The 16,448-nt window shown below is 45.5% G+C and overlaps 1 protein-coding gene across 4 annotated transcripts in view; it reads left to right on the forward strand.

Annotated features, from left to right (window-relative positions):
• The window catches only part of PPP6R1 (protein phosphatase 6 regulatory subunit 1), a 1,178,344-nt gene that overhangs the window by 796,803 nt on the left and 365,093 nt on the right, over positions 1 to 16,448 (forward strand). For all 4 annotated transcript variants that reach the window (XM_086930305.1, XM_086930304.1, XM_086930307.1 and 1 more), the window contains exon 19: positions 8,148 to 8,319. In XM_086930305.1, coding sequence (XP_086786431.1) covers positions 8,148 to 8,319 — 172 coding nt within the window. The remainder of the gene's footprint in view (positions 1 to 8,147; positions 8,320 to 16,448) is intronic.

Genomic DNA, 16,448 nt, shown 5'->3' on the forward strand with positions numbered 1-16,448 from the left:
TCTTCGCAGATAACCTTTTTGCCACCAATGTGTCAAACTGCGTGCCTGGTTATAGTGCACCCTCAAGTTTAGTGATCTGAAAGATAGTATACAATTATTAATTGCAGAGTACATACAACTGCACATGTATATTTCTGCCTTGCGCCTTTGCACACCCAGGCTACTGAATTGCATCAACTCCAACTGTAAGGAGGTGTCTGTGCGCTCTTTTCCTCCCAGGGTGCTATACCCCATGCACTCCCACTGCATAGCGGTGAGTTCTCATTACTGCGCACCCAGACTGCTGCATCCCACCCACTCCCAGTGTCCGGAGATGAGTGCCCGATTCTGCGCACCCAAACTGTTGCAACCTATCCATTCCCACTGCCCAGAGGTGATTGTACATTCCTACGCACTCAAGTTGCTCTACACTATCCCCTCTCCCCGCCCAGAGGTGACTTCTTGTTGCTTCGGAAAGAAGCTTCTCTGCTCACCTTGTGCCACCGGCGTGTTTCAAAGAGGGTCCACGCATCCTCTCCGATTCCTCAAATGTTGAGCTTTGGAGGTGTTGGTGGGGGTGGGGGTGGACGCCAATTTGTGAAACACAACCTGTTAGATAAAAAGGAAAATGAGATTGTGCGTCATTTGTTCATCAAAGGAGAGAGGAAGAGAGAGAGTGACTCTGAAAAGAATATTCGCAGCTCACCTTTCTGTCAAAGGTGTGTCTTCCACTACGTGCCGGGACATAGTGCACGATCTTAATGTGGAGTAGAATAACATCGGCCTTTCACACACCTTTCCTCCCCCATTAAAAATACGACCATTTGTACAGTTCCAACTTGTTTAATGGGCTTCGATTTATGAACAATTAGTAGAGTAGTAATGTATATCATCCGGTTATAGAAAACAAGTGGTGCGCAGCCATACACGTGGTTTCAATCATCACATCCATGTTTGGGCACTATAATTGAAACCTCATGTGCTAGTGGAGTCTATAACGCTCCGCAAGCACGTAATAGATACCAATAGGCCATGGACGGAGCAATGCGCCCTCCTCTGGCCAATTGCGTAGAGTCTTTTAGAATAAGTTGCACGCAAAGGCCAATGGTTTAGCACGGAAGGAAACAGACACGCACGAGCGTGTGCGATTCATAGGTTAAGTTCATATCCCCGTTTTTTTCACATAGAAAATGTCTCGCGCTGTGTGAGCAGTGCTGTGCACTACAACGAAGGCACGAGCTGTACTGCGCACAGCAACAGAGGCGCGAGTCCTAAATGAATTGAGAAAGGAAAGGTTGTCAAAATGAGATGGTAAATTGAAGGGTACTCCTTTACTTCACTACGCATGTGGGAGCGATGGACATTTGACCAACTATAAAAACTTTCCTGCTATTGTAAAAAAAAATACAAATGCAATAAGAAAGGGTATGTAGGCCTGCGTACGCCTAAATCGCTGCGTCACCTTTTTGTATCCAGTCTGCTGTATCGCATCTACTCCCTCCAGTGCGTACCCAGGCGGACAGAGCACCTTCTACATCATGCAGTCCCGATCTGCCACCAAGAAGTCTCACATTTGGTGCTGAGTCTTGATATCACTATGGCTAAGGACATACTTGTGCACCCATCATCATCGCATGTTGCTCAGCCCTTCCGGTACCACTAACTGCACTGTAGATCGAAGGTAGTAGTCAGCACAGACATCGAGGAATGCTTCTTGTCACATCCTTTAATAAAATCTGAAGACCTACAGTACAATTGTCTCTGCGTTAAATAAAGCAATGCTAAATTCAGTGCTGTCCGTAGTGTAGATCCAAAGCTGAATTCAAGTTGTTAACCCTGCTGTTCGCAGTGTAGATCGAAGGCAGTATTCGACACAGACATCGAGGAATGCCTTTTGTCACATCCTTTAACAAAATCTGAAGACATATAGTACAATTGTGTCTGCATTAAATGAAGCAAGGCTGAATTTAATGCTGTCCGTAGTGTAGATCCAAATCTGAATTCAAGTTGTGAACCCTGCTGTCCGCAGTGTAGATTGAAGGCAGTAGTCGATACAAACATAAGTCTGCGGTGCTGTGGCGCTGAGTTCGCAATGGGCCTGTATCGAAGAGACACGTGCTCATGGCGACAGAATCGTGGCAGGTTGAGGACCTTCGCTGTGGCAGAGTCTTTTGTCTTCGCACAAGTGAACTACGCCCAAGGTGTAGTCTATGTATTTATACTCTTACGCTGGAGCTGCGTATGTTGGACCAGCCCACTCCGCTTCTGCTTCAAGAGGGGGGCAGGGGGGACAACACAGCTACATGACCAAGATATTCCCTAGTGTCTGAGATAATATGGTTGTGTCCACTGTGCAGTACACTACACATATCAATACCATATCTACACACGGAAACGTTTTTGTTTTTTATAGTGAGTTGTGTATAGGATATTACCGGGAGTGTGTAAATTATTGTTGATGTGCGAGTTCCCTCCTTTATACATAGTTGGTTGTCACATCTCTGAACATTCAGCTAGTGTGCTGTTGAGAGGATATATTATTTTGGGAAAGTTTGTTGTCCTGTTTTGCGTTGCCTCTGAGATAGTAGGGGGAGAGGGGTGGTTGTAGTCGTGGTGGCACTGGATGTTGAGATTTTGTTGGGTGTCGGAGGTGTATAATTAGTACCTCTATCACATATTAGTCTTTAAATATGGATGTGAGTTGGATGTAATTGACGCAGTACATTGTCGACCTCCTTACACCGGTTAAATGTTGATGTTAATTTGTTAGTGGTAAGTGGAGCTATCGCCTGTTTTTTTTAGGTAGCATTGCCGATTTGACTTGTTGTCGAAAATATGGAGAAGTGGTGTTTTTGTGGTTTTTTTTTTCTACGGGAACGCCTAGTTTGTATATCATTACAGTTATATGTGGTTCTGCTTTTGGCGATTTTGTTGGCGGAAGGAATCCACTGAAGAGTGGTGATATTAGCAGTTTTTACTAGGTTGAGAATGGGATGATAATTAAAAAAGATAGAAAAAAACAGATATGCTTAATGAACATTATAATAAGAAATTAGCATTTAAAAAAACCTTTGTAATTCCCTGAAAAAAACATAGGTTTCAGATATGTTATAGTTAGGAATTAGCATTTAAAAAACCTTAGAAATTCTCTGAAAAAAAACATAGGTTTCAGGGGTGTTATAGTTAGCTGGACACTTCACTCATACAAAACCATTGAAATTCCTCTGTTATAGTTAGTTGTACTAACTGTATCTTGCACGCCCGCAATCCACTGCTGATGATGTCACATATTACATAATTCATGACATAGTCAGTGGCATCACAAGGGCCCTGCTGACGCTGTCGCGGCCCCAAGCCTTCGCCATCACCTGAGCCCTGCCGACGCTGTCGAGGCTCCAAGTCTTCGCTATCACCAAGAGCCCTGCTGACGCTGTCGCGGCTCCAAGACCTTGCTATCCACAAGAGCCCTGCTGACGCTGTCGCGGCTCTCATCTTGCACCATCACCCGAGCCCTGCGGACGCTGTCACGGCTCCAAGCTTTCACCATCACCCGAGCCCTGCTGACGCTGTCGCGGCTCCAAGTTTCCACCATCACTCCAAATAAACCGGAGATGAAATGTCTTCAGTGAAAAAAAATATATACTGTATTCCTCCCTCCTGAAAAAAAGAAAACATTTACAATACAAGCAGTTAGTGCAAGTCCTCCCTAATCACCTATATGAATTCCAAGTTCTTCTTCAATGTTGAGTCCTATTGGAGTTCCTGTTAACACATCAACAATGTACCTTGATTCTTTTCTCCTCGATGTGAGGGCTTGGCTCCCTTCTTACTTGCTCAATAGCAAAATATGTCATCATATTTCTGTTGCTGAAATGATATTCGGCAAAATTCCTAGCCATGGGGTAATGTTGGTCATTGGTTCCTATTGCCCTCATATGATTTCTTCCTAGGATGGATGATACATCCAAATAACGTTTACTGCATGGGCATTCTAAAACATGAACGACAAAGCTGAGCAATTTCTTGATTTCTTTCCTACCATTCCAATAGGGAACAGAATATTCTTTGACATTTTAACTGTTTTTGCAAGCTTTGCACTTTTTGCAAGGATAGAAGCCTCTTAAGTAAGATCTGCTATTATTTAGTGTTTCCAGGAATTCACTCTGCATCAAATGATCTCTGAAGGATCTACCTTTCTATGTGTGATGTTTGGCGTATCACTGATCAAATTTTCGAATTGCATTTTAACAATTGCCAATTTCCTGATATGATGTTTTTAACCTTCTTTGATGATCATTGTAAGTATTGGTAAATCTGATTCCCTCTCGGATTTCTGCACAGTGTCTGTATACTGATCAAAAAATAGTGAGTCCTGAGTCTTCTCCTTAACCCTTTTTTGTTGCTTTCTCAAATACCCAGTTAGGATATCCTCTCTCTCAGAATATGATGGTGAGATTCACTTGTTCTTTGGCAAAGGCCTTTTCAGTACCTCAATTTCTACATGCTATAAGGAGTTCCCCATATGGAATTGTCCACTTTAAAAGTTCTGGATGATAACTTTCTGCTGTGAATTTCAGATTATATTTATTGTTATTTAGATTATTAATACATTTATCAGCCATTTCTTTTGATCCTTGCCAGATGATAAAAAGGTCATTGATAAAACACAGCCACAACTCTGCATGCTCAAATCTTCCCTGAGTTTCCTCTGCAATGGACACCTGCTCCTCCTACCAGCCCATCGTAAGCCCTGCTTAACTTGGGGCAAAAATGGGCCCATCGCTGTACCTTGTCTCTGTCTAAACAATATATCATCAAACATGAACACATTGTTTTCAATACAGTATGTTACTATGTCTGGGAGCTTGTTAGTATGTGACAAAAGACATATTGTTATAGCCCTTAAGTAACGTTTTATAGCCTCTTCGTGTCTAATACTTGTGTATAAAGATGCACCATCTAGTGTCATCAGACTGTAATCTTGTTCCGAAATTATCCCTCTAATCTAAGAGAAACCGTTAGTTATAGATTCTTTACCTTATAAATACCTCCGGGCGTCCGACTACATCCGTAAAGTTTTTCGCCTGCAGCACCCCTGCTCGTGGGAAGGTGGCGTCGGTCGAGTCCGCGCCTGTCGTTGTGGTCACCAGGATGCCTTCACAGAAGCTACATAGATGCCGCCCTCGCGCGCTGACATCAGTTCTTTCTTTTTCTGTGCCAGCAAGTGCAGATCCGGAGAGACCGGTACCCCCAGTCACTTTTTGACTGACTTTTTTGCAACTTTTGTCGCCTTCTTTTCGAGTCTTAAATAGACTCCTAATGCAAAAGGATGCCTGATTTTAAGGCCTGCGGTTCCTGTACTCTACTGATGTCGGTGACTAATCCACAACGCGTATGCCTCTACTGCCTTGAGCGTGACCCCAAGTCGTGCTCCAACTGCCGAACCAAGGCCGCGAAGTCTTTGTGCGAGCGGTCCCAAAATCTACTCGAGGCCCAGCAGTCTGCTCTGCATCTTTCGAGGTCCCGGTCGCGTGGGAGGTCGCTGGACTTATCGCGGAGCCATCCTCACTCCTCATCTAAGTCTTCGCACTCGGTTCAGGTAAGTTAAAGCACAAGAAGAAGTCTAAGAAGCATCGTCGCTCTTCGACTTTCCCATATCCGTCGGCAGATGCGACGTAAGGTGTGGGTGGGGCTCCACCTATGGCTCTGTGCGGAGCCTTCAGGGTCAACGCCGGCCTTCCCTCCCTTCCCGGGAGTGACCCCTGCCCAGCTTCGTCAGTTCTACGAAGCGATGAATGCCATCTTTGGGCAGCCCGTCTCCGCCGGTGCGCCTTCGGGCCCCCGCTGACTCTGTTTGGGGCCCTAGGCCTTTGACGCAAGCGGCTCTGGCCTTGGCACCGTTTGATCCAGGCCTGGATCTGGATCGGTGCCGGTCGACCTCATTACACCTCCAGCCGGCGTCCACCCCGATGTGGATACGGAGCCAGACAGTGTTGATGGGCTCCTTTGTCCCCGCATTCCACCCTGGCCATTTTCAGCCAGTTTGGCAGCCAGAGGAGGGTGAGAAAGACTGTAAGGGGTCTGATGACCCTCTCACTGCCCAGCTAGAGTGCGATCAGGACTGGAGAGAGGACCTGGGGGATGCCAGTGGTCTGGACACCTCACCAGACCTTGGCATGTTGTCTCCTCCTACCGTGGCTACGGAGGAGGGAGCGTCTTACGCAGTGGTGTTGCATAGGGCGGCTGAGGTCCTACACCTCGAGCTACCTAGTGTGGCAGTCAGTACTAACCTCCTGAAAGAGGTGCTTCAGCCGGCAGTGAGCTCTTCGGAGCCCCTGCTGGCGTTTAATGAAATCCTCATGGACATCAATTTGGGCACCTGGTCCAGGCCCAACACAGGGGCTCCTGTGGATAGGATGGTTGCCCGATGCCACCGCCCGAGCAACCCCAATTTCCTCTCCCAACATATCTCCCCCGAGAGCTTGGTGGTCCAAGCTTCAGAGTCCCAAAGCGCATTCCCTAAAGCACCACCGGACAGGGAATCCAAGAAGCTGGATAGGCTTGGGAAGAAGTTGGTTTCTTCCTCCAGCTTAGGGCTGCGGTCGGTAAACACTGCATGCATGTTGGGCTGTTATTCCCACTCCTTGTGAGATACGGTGGTGCAAGAGTTGTAGGAGTGGGCCAGCGAGCTTGTCTTCCCATATTTGCCATTGCTTTGGTGGCAGAGGGTCAATCAGTGACCCTGATTTTATAGTCCTATTCTAGGATTGAAAGGTCTCGCCAGAGATAGGATCCAGCCTAGTGAGTCACAGAGGGTGGGTCTGAACGGGAGAGATCTTATAGAGGAGACAGTCCAAGTTGAGCTGGACTGGGGAGATATGTAATAGAATGTTTACCTACAGTAGGTTTGCCAATTCCCTCTAGAATAGTTTTAATTTTATTCTCAAAATATTCTGATGGATTATCACATAGTGTCTGTTATGGTTGAATCTCTCACTTGAGGGGAGATGGATCAGTAAATTCTGTAAGAATTTCAAATGTTTTCCTTGCTTTGTTGGAAGCTGCAATGATTTGTTCATTATAGTAGTTAGCTCTCATTTTCCTTATTTTATTTTTATAATCATGTAACACGTTTTTTAAATGAAGCTCTTCTACTTCAAGATAGTGACGCCTCCATTTCCTCTCCTGCATTTTAATTTGGCATCTCTGTGTAAGATTGTACCAGGGAGCTGATACTTTTTCCGATTCTTTATGGAAGTCAGGGGTATAATTTTGTCTAAAGTTTTTGAAATTTCCCTTTCGAATCCGTTATAATTCATCTCTGCAGAGTCTGCTGGAGAAAAATATGTATTATTGATGAAAGGTTTGGTTTTAGCTTCAGAGAGCTTATTCCAGGCTCTACCTTTGGTACCTGCTGAGTGATCAACTAGGAAGACAATCATGAAAGGAGACATACCTTTTGGATAGGGAGTTTGCTTGGAGTGTCTAACCAGAGTTAAACAGCTTGGCCTCCTGCAATCCCAATAGCCTCTGAGTGCGTGGTGTTGCAAGAGTCACAAGTTACGTCGTTCAGACCCCAGATACCACATATAGTCATTGTCGGGATTTGAAAGGAACATCTTTATTCACCATTTGGCTTGAAAACTGGGGCCATTTGAGTAGATTTTTTTAACAAGTTGCTGTTGAAAGCTAAGAATATCATAGATGAGACTTAATGAACTGTATTGATGTAATGCAGAAAAACAAAAAACTAATGTTAACTCTTCTAACTGGTGATGTCAAATTTGCAATCTACGTTGTGGCTGGAATTGTGTGGCACCACTTGGTGGCACTGGATACTCATTGCTGAGAAAAGTGTTCTCTGGACATGTTTGATGCATGTAAGGGAGCATTCATAAGGCGAGGAATCTGCAGGAAGACTCTATATCCATAAATGGACTTGTGAAAAAAGAAGAATCTAGAAGTTGAACACAGGTAAAATTAGATCTGTGGTAAAGAAATTGAGGTTCTGTGTTGTTTTTTTAAATATGGACATAAAGGAACATTCCCATCTGACATAAAGGACTAATTTATGGATATATCAATGTCCTGGTTTCTAGTTACCATAGGGCATGTTATGAGTGTCTCGGAATCCACATCACGTATTAAACAATTTTTTCTGCTTGTAGCTCACAGCTGGACTGCCAACTTCAGTGCTGTGCCTATGGAAACATCTCCCACATTACCCGTTCACTCTGCTGATCCTGGTTCCTGTAGTTGGGATGGGTCGACATCCGGAGGTCCGTGTTCACCTGCTGGTGAAGGGTGGGCTATGCATGTAGACCCCTCTACACAATTCAGGTGAGTGTATTGATAAACGAAATATGCTAAAAGGTAGCATTGCCACCTTCACACCCATAACCTAGCAAGATGATATGTGTATAGTATCAAAGATCTAACTAAGCACTGATGTTTAGAAGCCTGGGTAACTAATAAGATCTAGGATAGAGGCAAGTTGAGGTAAAGCTTGTTTACTAAAGTTTATCAGCACCATGAACAGACATTTGGATATTCCTTAGAACTAAATGATTTACAACTACATTCTTACACCACTGAGATTGATTTGATGTACTTAGAGAGGCCTGGAATTCCAGTTGTTCCTCACACTCGTACAGACTGCACATTAGCAGTTTCCGAGAATTCCAAAGTTGCAGTAAGCAGTTTAGCCAGCTAACATGTTCAATCTCTGCTTGGAATGGCTGAACCATTTACATTTTATAAGCTCATGCTCTTTGCTTTGTGATAGACTCTTGCAAAGTATGCTTACGGCCATATGGGTCAGCAAGGCAAAAGTTTGTCGCCAAACAAAAAAAAGCTCCACTTTTATTTTTATTTTATTTTAAAAGTTTTATATAGTACTAGCTTAACCCATAGGTATCCGAGCGCTTTACATGCACCCTGTAAAAAAACAGACTTAATTTGCATTACATAGTAGGCAGGCAGTAAGGAAGCAAACCAGGGATAAAAAAAATACAGCATGAAAAAAATAAGGTGTTTACTACAGTCCGGTCACCAACTATCCTTGAATGTCAAGAGAGAGGAGAAAACTCGGATATTGAAGTCTAGGTTAGTTGACGTTGGTCAGAAAAGTATTTGTTAAAGAGATGGCATTTCAGGTCCCTTTTGAAACAGGAGAAGGAGGGGTTGCATTTGAGGGCTCTAGGGAGAGCGTTCCACATCCTGTCGTTGCCAGAAAACGAACGGTATTGTGTGGTTTTCTTTTTCAGTTTCGGAGGAATAAGAAGGAGTGAGTTGGAGCTTCTCAGAATTCTGAATTGACTTGCTCTTACCAATTTGTTGTTCAGGTAGTTAGGGGCCGGAGAGGGAAGGGTTTTGTGTGTGATGCAGGCCAGCTTGTATTGGAAGCCAGTTGAGGGAGTTGAGAGCTGGAGTGATGTGTTCAAATCTTTTTACTCCAGATGCGAGTCGAGCGGCCATGTTCAACACTGCCCTTAGAGGGGCTAGGTGAGCTTTTGGAGTCCCTGTTAGGATGGCGTTCCCGTAGTCGATTTTAGAGAGAACTAGGGAATGCACTCCTGTCTTGAGGTCATCATGGGGGAAGAAATGTTTCAATTTCTTGAGGTGTTTTAGAGCGAAAAGAGTCCTTTTTGCAGAGATTTTGATGTGGGCCGCCATAGATAAGTTCTTGTCTAGGGTGATGCCTAGAGACTTAACTGAGTTGGATAGGATGATGGGGCAGTTTAGGGCTAACCGATTCTTGAGCCACTCTTGGATTGGACAATGGTTTCTTTTTGGAGAGAATAGGATTAGTTCCGTTTTATCTGGGTTGAGCTTTAAGTGATAAGCGTTGAACAAAGTTTGGATCTCGGTTAGAGTGGCATTGAGGTGTTGGATGTCGCTTAGAGACTTAATTTTGAAATAGATTTGGGTGTCCTCAGCGTAAAGGTGGTAATTCACTCCAGCTTTTTTCAAAATGATTGTGAGGGGCTCCATGAAGAGATTGAAGAGGGACAGGGAGAGGATTGAGCCTTGCGGGACCCCAAATGTGACTTTTGTTGGCTTCGAGAGACAGGAGTTGATTTTAATTTGTTGTGAGAGGTGTTGAAGGAAAGAGATGAACCATTTTAGTACTGTGCCATTTATTTCTTTCGCGAGATCTAGTTGGCTGCGGAAGTAAGACGCCTTTTCACTGAAAATTTGTTTTTTGTATGCCTGCCTATCACATCTAAGTTGCGTTAGGTGTAAGGTCGAGGGGTGTCGTCTCCAAGATCTTTCGGTTTGTCTGAGTTGATGCCTTTCCTCATTTAGATCCACATTAAACCAGGGTTTAGATTTGGTTTGCCTCAATTGTTTGAGTTTGAGTGGAGCTACTTGTTCTAAAACCTCTGTTATTTTTGAGTTAGTGTGTAGTGAGGTCATAGGCCGTCCATGATGAGGGTTGGAGATGAAGATGGGCATGAATCCTGTATTCAAGTTCGGCTTAAGGGACTTCTTTGATGTTTCTGGTCCAGTGTTTAGGTTGGTCACCATGAATAGGTTGGTGGCTGACAAGTGCATCAGTCTTGAACAGAATGAGGTGGTGGTCGAACCAGTCAATGGGAGAAATCGCTCTGAGAGAGACCAGTTCATTGTTGGTAATGATCGCATCCAGTGTTGCACTTTTGATGTGAGTTGGTTTATTGCAGAGTTGTTTGAGGTTATATGTTTCATGTAGTTTGGATAGGTTCTGGACAGTGGAGTTTTCTGGGTCGTTCCAGTGGATCCTGAGGTCACCCAGGGACACGTCTTTAGTGTCTGTCATGGAGAACCGTGATATTAGGTCTGTTAGTTCAATGGGGAAAAGGGTACGCACTCCAGGAGGATGGTAGATGGTGTGGAATTTGATGGGTGAGGTGCCCTTGGCAGTGAGTTCGACATCCAGGTATTTGAACAATAGGAATTTTGCAAGTTTAGGTTGGTAATCTGTATTCCAGCTTAGTGAATGATGGCTAGTCCTCCCCCAGTTTTGTTTGGTTTGTCTGATGATGGTATACCCTGGAGGAGTGAGAATGTAAAGAATGGGGGTGGAGTAGACAGTGAGCCAGGATTCGGTGAGGAAAGCGATGTCAATTTCTTCAGCGAGTAGAGCTTCAGCAATGTCTGTGGCGTGTTGTACTGCTGATCTGCAGTTGAGTAGCATGCAAGTGAGAGGATGGGGAGCCTTGATGATGGGGGGAGTTAGGTGGATAGAAGAGTATTGATCAGGAGGTCTAGGCGAGTGGACAGTTTTAGTGTTTTAGTGATTCTGTTAGTGCCAATAATAACAGGGATGGGGAAAGGGGCTGACTTTTGGCTCAAAGCGAGGTAAGGGTCTTTCTCATCAGGTTTCGGTATCGAAAGGGGTTGACGATCCCGGTTGGGTCGAAGTGCCTGACTCGCTGAAAGACTGGAGGGTCAAGGGGGGCTCTGTGGGGCCAATGGAGAGGTATTGAGTGGGGTGCGAGCAAATCTACTAGGGGAGATGGAGCACGGTGGCTTGGTCCTGTTGAGAAGGTCTTGTAAGTATAGGAAATCAGCAGCAAGGGAGTGAATTTTCACCTCCATTCTGTTCAGTTGCTGTGCTATTGAGCTGAAAAGTTTAAGGTTTTAGGCAGGGGCCCAAAATTCCTTGGGAGAGTGAGCATGGGTCAGGGATTGGACGGAATCAGTGGGATTAGGAGAGGGAAGAAGTTGGACGCGGGGAGCCGGATTAGTAATGCCCCCATTCAAGGAGTTCAGAGGAGGAGTAGAGGGTCTGCTGTCTAAGTGAAGAGGGAGAGAAATTCTAGGTAGGAATTCAGAGTTCCGGGGAATGTCAATGAGATTGGCGGTGGAGACAGGTTGTGTATGTGCGATGGCGGAGGGCGAGAGTGCTGTGATAATAGGGGTGGAGGGGGAACGGGTCTGCTGGATTGGTGACGACGTTGGACATGGGGATCTCACAGTAAGCGGAGTAGACCGGTTGTGCCTGTGGATGTGGGACATCTGAACGGGAGTGTGCAGTGGTGGTAGGGGGGAGAGTGACCACTGGATTGGAGAGGACGTTGGACAAGGGGGGAAGTAAGGGTCGGGGGAAAAGGGTCTGTGTTGGAGGAAGAGGTAGTTTGTGAGGGAGGGTTCAGACTATCGGGGGTCGAGTGGAGAGTGCCTGTGGAGATTTCAGTCACGGGGCAGAGGTTAGAGTCTGACCTGTCAAGATCTGGATCGGTCTTGTGGTGTTTAATTGTGAGCAGTTGACCAGTTGAAAGAAAGATCCTTTCTCAAAGTAGGTCCAGTGGCACATCATTGTTGTGGTCTAAAGTCTCCATGTAAATCCAATAAAAAGCATAAGAAGTCAAAGTCGAGAATCGGCCCCTTCCTGCCACTCATCGTACCCCGCAGTTTTACTCCTTATCTCTATCAGAGCCGATTCAGTGTCTGGTCCTTGCACACCCAGATTTAACAGGTCATCTGTGACACTGCAACAGGTAAAGGTCTTCAGAGGCCAAGCTGCTCATTTTTGGGACTTTACTGGCTCCCTCTGTGCCCTCAAAGATCTGCAGGGGCCAACAAGCAGAAATCTGCCGGAGGGTCTGCACTCTTTGAAGCCATATAGGATTCAATGCTGACTCCTTTCCTGCTGTCATCCACGGTGCCTGTTCCCTTGGTATAGACGCTAACGAAGGAGGAGGTCCAGCACCACCACCCTGACTGAGGTTGCGCCCGTCTCCGACGGGCATGCAACCTCTAGGCAATTCTTCAGACTCCGACACATTTGCCTTATCACGAGGCAGGGCTCAATAGTTGCATAATCTTTATGGTACTTACTCTGACAATAACAATTACGATTAAGGGTAGGATTATGTTCCACGGTATGTTGAGGAGAACTGATATGAAGAACTCCAAGATGCCGGTGGACTGAATACTTCTCCAGATATTGGTCCCTAGTCCTGCTAATGAGGAAAGTGGCTCCTTCGCAATGGTTATGAGTAGAGTGGTAGAAGTTATAGATTTACAGCTGCCCACCATGGAAGTAAAAAACTAGTATTTTAACTGAGGTATTTTAACCAGGTCCGTACACTGGCTGCTAATTACTCAAATTGGAGTGCAATAGTGGGGACGTTGTTCTTTTTTAGGATAACCCAATCATTGCGATGGAACTTTTGCGCCTTGGGTCAGTGGGCAGTACCCAACATTTTAAAGAAGTTATGAAATTCATAGTGAATTTGCTTTAAACATTTGCAAGAGTGCAAAACTTTCTATTTTGCGTAACCAGCTCAATTACGCAAAGAGCCTCTGTTGCCATTTAATGAGATGCTCATGGATACTCTTTCGGGCACTTGGTCGAAACCATGTTTGGGTCTGCAAGCTCATCACCATTGTATTGCACCAGGCGACCCAGCCTTTCTTACTCAGCATCTGATGCCAGAGAGTTTAATGGTAAAGGTGTCTACTAGCAAAGTTAATTCCAACCCTTTTCCTACAGCTCTGCCTCATTAGATAAATGGATATTCTGCTGTACGAGCTTTGCTCAGAGATTAGTGAACAACTGCTACCATCGAGGCAGTTACTTCCATGCCCTTGGGGACACTGTGGCATAAGTGTTGCCTGCTGCTAGGGACATCCCTTACCCAGGCAGCTCAGGATGGTCATGATGCAAAGAAATTTGTAATACTATCTGGCTTGGACATGATCAAATGTTTTGGTCATCAGGCAATGGGCACTAGTGCAGCTCTTCAGTTCTAAGCCGGATGAGGTCTATGGGCTTCTGGGACGTCCAAGCATCCCTGATGTATTTGCCGTTGATTGGTCTCTTCTCTGAAGCACAAATTGGACTCAGACCTGGAGCGGTTTTAGGCTACAGATTTTTCCTTGAATCTTTCTGCTCCCACCAGAAAATTCCACCATCAATTTTGCCTTCTAAGTGGTCACAGTTGGTGTTTTCAGGTTTGCCAATACCAGACCCGTTCAGCAGGCCTTTCAGCCATTTTGTGGCAAGGACGCAATTGACAAAGACAACCTCCAGCAATGTGTATTTCAGTCCCCCTCCCATTGTGCATCACCAGCTGCAAAACGTCTTTAGGGTGTCCTTCTCGATTCACAGCCACCCTGTCAGAGGCAGGATCTGACATTTCCTCCAAGAGTAGCAGGCCACCACTTGAGACAAGTGTCTACTCCAGATTGTCCATCAGGGCTATGCTCTTATCTTTTTTCTACCCTGCAGCATCTTCTACCACCATCCCTGTGGCTGATGGTGGGCCATCTGTCTATATTACAGAGGAAATGCAGGTCCTTATGGCCATAGATTTTTGTGGCCTCGAAGTAAGAACTGGGTGTTACTCCCGCTACTTCTTTGTGCCAAAGAAGGGCAGAGCCCACTGTTACATTTTAGATCTTCGCTCTTTCAGTGCTTTATTGCGAAAGGACACATTGAAGATGCTCATATTAGTCCAGGTCCTGTCTACGCTAGACCCTGAAGACAGGATGGTGGCATTGGAACTGCAGGATGTTTATTACCAAATCACCCACCCTCAGGCTCTAACCGTAATGCACAGTGGGCCAGGAGCATTTTCAGATTGCACTGCTTCAATTTAGCCTCACCAGCTCCCTTAGATTTTCATGAAAGTGATGGTGGTGGTCGCAGCATGCTTTGGGAGGTCAGGGGGTGATCCCCTACCCAACCACTGGCTGCTGAAGGGAGGGCTCCCCCCGGCAATCTTAATCCACCTCCAGAGAACAGCATACCTCCTAACATCTTTTGGGTTCACTATCAACATGCTGAAGTCCCACCTGATTCCTGCACTGGTATTCCCATTATTTGGAGCTGTTCTGGGTACAGTACAATGTTGTTCCTTACCCCGGTTGCAGAGAGTAGTGGACAGCCAGGTTGTGTACTCCATGTTTAAGCCTCTGTCTTGAATCTGAGTACTGAGGCACCTAGCATTTTTAGCCTTCTGCATCTTGCTGACCAAACATATCCGGGGGTGCATGTGGATTCTGAAGCAGGATCTCAAATCCCACTGGGCTAAGCATCAAAGGAGTATATTGGAGTGTTGCATACGCTAAGGCTCTGGCTTAGCTCTACAAGTTTACCTAGATCCACAGGGGATCTAGGTAAACTTTGTTAAATGCATGTGGGCTGGAGATGAAAGACAGGTTATTGTAGTCCTGCAAAACTCCATTCAAAACATATTTGAAGTGAAATCATTGCTTTTGGGTTACTAACAATCTCTGGAAGTGTATCATGGGCATCTTGGAAACAGAAATCCTTTTTCGCTTTTCACAGTATCGCACACGAACCCCTCCTCCCACACCGCATTCCCAAGAAGAATAGAAACTTCTTAGGGTCATCTAAAAGCCTAACACCCTAAACCTACTTCTCTGTGCTACCCTAGGAGAGCTTGTACTAGAGCCACTTGCGTACTAGAGTTTGTTGGGAAGGAGAGGCTCCCTGCAAACCTTGTTGACAGATTGGGCTGTTGTTATCTGAAGAGCCATGGAGGAAGTGTTCCCAACGAAAGGCAAACACGCTACGGACGCAGCTCTCCCCTAGTACTATGTTTTTATCAGCATCGGGCAGGATGCATCAATGTCTCTAAATAACGACAGTAACTAAGATGATCTTCGGATGGTATCTTGCAGGAAAATTGGGGATGAAAGACCTCTCTACCCAAGAGGTTGAGTGGTTGTCCTTAAATACTAAACGCTATCAGGGATGAAAACCTTAGACCTAGTTATAGGAATCCGGTGTATAGATTATCAGTGCCAGAGAAGGGTTCCTACACATCTTTAAGAAAATTGGAGATGAGGGGACGTCAGTTTGAACTACACCTTTGTTGAATTATCTAATGATGTTTCTGAATGTCCTTGGCTCATTGATAAGGGAACACTTGTTCCAGACTGAGTGTCTCATCCGGTGTAATTGTAATTTTGATTTGTAGTGCGTGTTATCACCCAAAGGTGTCTAAGTGCTGTCAAAGGGCGAACCTGAACTAGGTGGAGAAGAGGGGCGGAAGGCTGCTTAAGTCATGCCCCATGCTTCCAGGAAGAGCACGGTCTTAAGCTTCTTCCTAAAGGGAAGGAGGTTCACTTCCTTGCATAGGTTCACCGGGAGGCTATTCCAGACCAAGGGGATAGCAGTTGAGAATGTTCGCCCTCTCATGGAGGACAGATTCAAACAGGGGCAGACCAGTAGGATGGCCTCTGCTGACCGCAGTGCCCTGCTGGGAATATAGGTGGCAATGCGGACCTTGATGTAACTTGTAGTTTGGCCATACAGGGTTTTATGTGTAATGCAGAGACCCTTAAACTTAATTCTCTGCCTGATTGGGAGCCAATGAAGCTCGCATAGTAGGGGTGTGGCATGTGCTTGTCTTGGTCTTTTAAAAATTAATCTGGCTGCGTCGTTCATGACGACTTGTAATCTGGCAGACAATTGTAGGAGGCCAGCGTACAAAGAGTTGCCATAATCC

The sequence above is a fragment of the Lissotriton vulgaris genome, chromosome 7 (genome assembly GCF_964263255.1).
Source record: "Lissotriton vulgaris chromosome 7, aLisVul1.2, whole genome shotgun sequence".
Classification (NCBI taxonomy): Eukaryota; Metazoa; Chordata; class Amphibia; order Caudata; family Salamandridae; genus Lissotriton; species Lissotriton vulgaris.